The 2835-nt window shown below is 41.3% G+C and overlaps 1 protein-coding gene across 1 annotated transcript in view; it reads right to left on the reverse strand.

Moving 5' to 3' along the window:
* Nucleotides 1-977: 977 nt before the first annotated feature.
* Nucleotides 978-2835, reverse strand: part of LOC117476153 — a 2772-nt gene continuing 914 nt past the window's right edge. The window contains exons 3-11 of the mRNA XM_034122532.1: nt 2810-2835; nt 2511-2689; nt 2293-2386; nt 1852-2190; nt 1632-1749; nt 1328-1419; nt 1145-1236; nt 1073-1095; nt 978-1000 (exon numbers count right to left, since the gene is read on the reverse strand). The exon at nt 2810-2835 is cut by the window's right edge and continues 207 nt beyond it. Of these exons, the coding sequence (XP_033978423.1) occupies nt 978-1000; nt 1073-1095; nt 1145-1236; nt 1328-1419; nt 1632-1749; nt 1852-2190; nt 2293-2386; nt 2511-2689; nt 2810-2835 (986 nt within the window). The remainder of the gene's footprint in view (nt 1001-1072; nt 1096-1144; nt 1237-1327; nt 1420-1631; nt 1750-1851; nt 2191-2292; nt 2387-2510; nt 2690-2809) is intronic.

The following is a 2835-nucleotide window of genomic DNA, read 5'->3' on the forward strand; positions in this document are numbered from 1 at the left end:
ATCAGAGCTGTCAGAGTCGCAGTCAGAAGACTCATCTGAAAGACTTTGCAAGAAGCTGATGGTCTCTGCTCCAGTCAAAAGCTGCAGATAGCATCGTCTAGCATGAGTCTTCATTTCTCCGATGTCGTGCTGCTTTTTCCTAAACATGCTCTGGAGACCTTTCATCCCGTCTTCGCTCAGGCCCAATGGTGAATCTTAAATGTATAAGATAAAGACAATATGAGTTACTTCATCACCTATCACTGATGTGTAAAGTCATGCAAAGTAAAAATGTAATATATACTGTACTTTGCAGGCAGGACATCTTTTTCAGGGAATCACTGCGGGTTGAAAGGACCTTCCAGTGTTGGTTCATTTCTGTGACGAGAATCTTCTTCTCCTCCTGTAGTCTCTTCACTGCCATGACAAGGTCGAATGCTCTTCTCTTTGTCCTGAGGTCGAAAGAGTCTGCAAAGCATTTATGAGAAAACATGAATGAATGTGTATGAAAGATCAACATTCAAAGAATCTATGAAGTCTTAAATAGATTTATATATCAGACATGAAGGTTTTCCACATTTGCTGTGAGCATTCAGCAGACTGGTGTACTTCCCACTGTTTGGTAGCTGCCATGGCCAAGCTTTCTCCACAGACAGAATGGCTTCGAGGCACAGCGCTTCTGTGCTTGGAACCATTGAGTTGTATTTCTCAGCTGTGGCTGTCAGGACCCCTTTCTCATCCCTGATCTTGCGGCGGATCCGGGAACGACCTTTGTTGCTGTCTGTGTCTTTGTAGAGACGCTGCGAACGTCTCTTGACACTTACTGTCAGCATTTCGATCTTGCTGGCCAAGGCAGCAGCATCCCTTGGGTTGTTTCTTGTTGCTTTTTAGAGGAAATAGGTGTATTAAGCAGTAATTCACAATAACAGTGACATTTGATCAAATGTTTTAATATTATTTTATTACATATGCTTCATGAAAAATAAGTAATGCAAATGTCAATAGAGGGTTATCACTAATTCTGAAGATTTAAAATAAATTGATAAATCATGACTACAAAAAAGTTGAAAAACGTCATTAAGATTGTCCTCACTTTCTGCCCACTCATTCACATCTCTGACCCAGTCTTCCAGCTGCTTTTCACTCACTGCCCACTCATTCACATCTGACCCAGTCTTCCAGCTGCTTTTCAGTCACTGCCAACTCAGCCTTCATGGACTCCAGGTTCTGCAATTGCTTTTCCAGAGCTTTTGTGGTCTACAAACGTCAAACAATTAAAGACAAGTAAATACAGAAATCTACATTTAGGCTGCAGCCACAAATAATTCTTCTAAAACGATGTTATTACCTTCAGATATCTGCGGGACAGTGAGGTGGCCAAGTTGCTGACTTTTTGCTGATTCCAGCGCATGGCCATCAGCGTCAGCATGTCTGTACGTCCTGCAAAAGAGAATATCACATTATTACTATTCCTCTTACTTCTTATACTGTAACTGGGGTTTATACTATATTGCCATCCTAAATGGTGTTCTATGGTCATAACCGTCAATGAGCTTTTATGAGTTTCTGTTGTTGGTGTAATTTGTTAGTGGAATTTGTGCCTTTCTGAACATTGTTTGAAAACTGACAGTAAAGGTTCTATCGTAACTCACCTGCTTTTGACATGTGTTTTGTGGTCACTGCTATCCGAGAGAGGAAGGCATTGACCTGTTCCACCTCCTCCCCTAGGGTTAGTCCAGCCCCCTCTTGATATGCCCCACTCCATTTCACCTGTTTAAAATATATTCAAAAGTACGACTCGTTACAACTTGTCACTATTCACAAGGAGGTTTTTACATAAAGTGATTGTGTCACATGGTAACAATTCCTTACTTCACATTTGAAGTCATGCGCTTTGGCATGAAACACTGAGAGAAAGGGCTTCATGTCGAGAAGATGCTGGAGCTCTGGACAGCTTTTTGTGATTCTCTGGAGGTAGGGCCAATATTTGCAGGTCACATCCATGCAAAAGAACATACTACTGGCCAGCTTTTTCTGTAGGTACAGGGGATAAGCAAAGATTTCTCCCCTGTACATATTGAGAGCACAGAGGAGCACTCCATGTCGACAGACGGCAAGCTCTAGTCCCTCCTCATCCAGCTTGCCGGCTGATTTTTGGGAGGTCTCTCTGGCTGCCGACCACTGTCCTCCACAAACACCTCTTCCGGAGACCTAATATATAAAAATGTATTGATGAAAATGGTGCAAAGACTAACCTAACCAAACCCTTCATTAGGATATTATATTATACATAATTAGAGTCTGCAATATTACATGTTTGGTTGTGGTGTGTATATAGTCCACAAATCTTGAGACGTCTTCATCCCTGGCTATAAAGACACCGTCAAAGATGGCCTGTTCCTCAGATCTAAATAAATCAAAGGAGCAATGTATGACATCTCAGATTATTGATTGATTGATTGGTTCACATCAAGATAGTTTTGTTTCGTTATTTGTTCAAATACTGTGACATTATATATTTTCTATAGTACCTAGCTGCATTCTTGAAACGGTAATGCTTGCGGTTTCCATCCACGGAAACTGCAAGCATATCAGGGCTACACGCAGGACAGGTGAAGGGCTCCTCCTTGCACATGATGTCCACCTCATAACGCACAGCCTCCCACTCAAAGAAACTTTTGATGAAGCTGTCAGTTGAGATCTTCCCAGTCTATAACAAAATAAGGACATCAACAGATAATGTCAAAAATAAATGATAAATTATAAGGACACAGCTTACAATTTGTACAATACAAATAGATCAAAAAGGACAAGTAACTTCAATACTCACACGGCCGAAGCGCAACGTTCGCTGAT

Source organism: Trematomus bernacchii, unplaced genomic scaffold, assembly GCF_902827165.1.
Source record: "Trematomus bernacchii unplaced genomic scaffold, fTreBer1.1, whole genome shotgun sequence".
In the NCBI taxonomy this organism is placed as follows: Eukaryota; Metazoa; Chordata; class Actinopteri; order Perciformes; family Nototheniidae; genus Trematomus; species Trematomus bernacchii.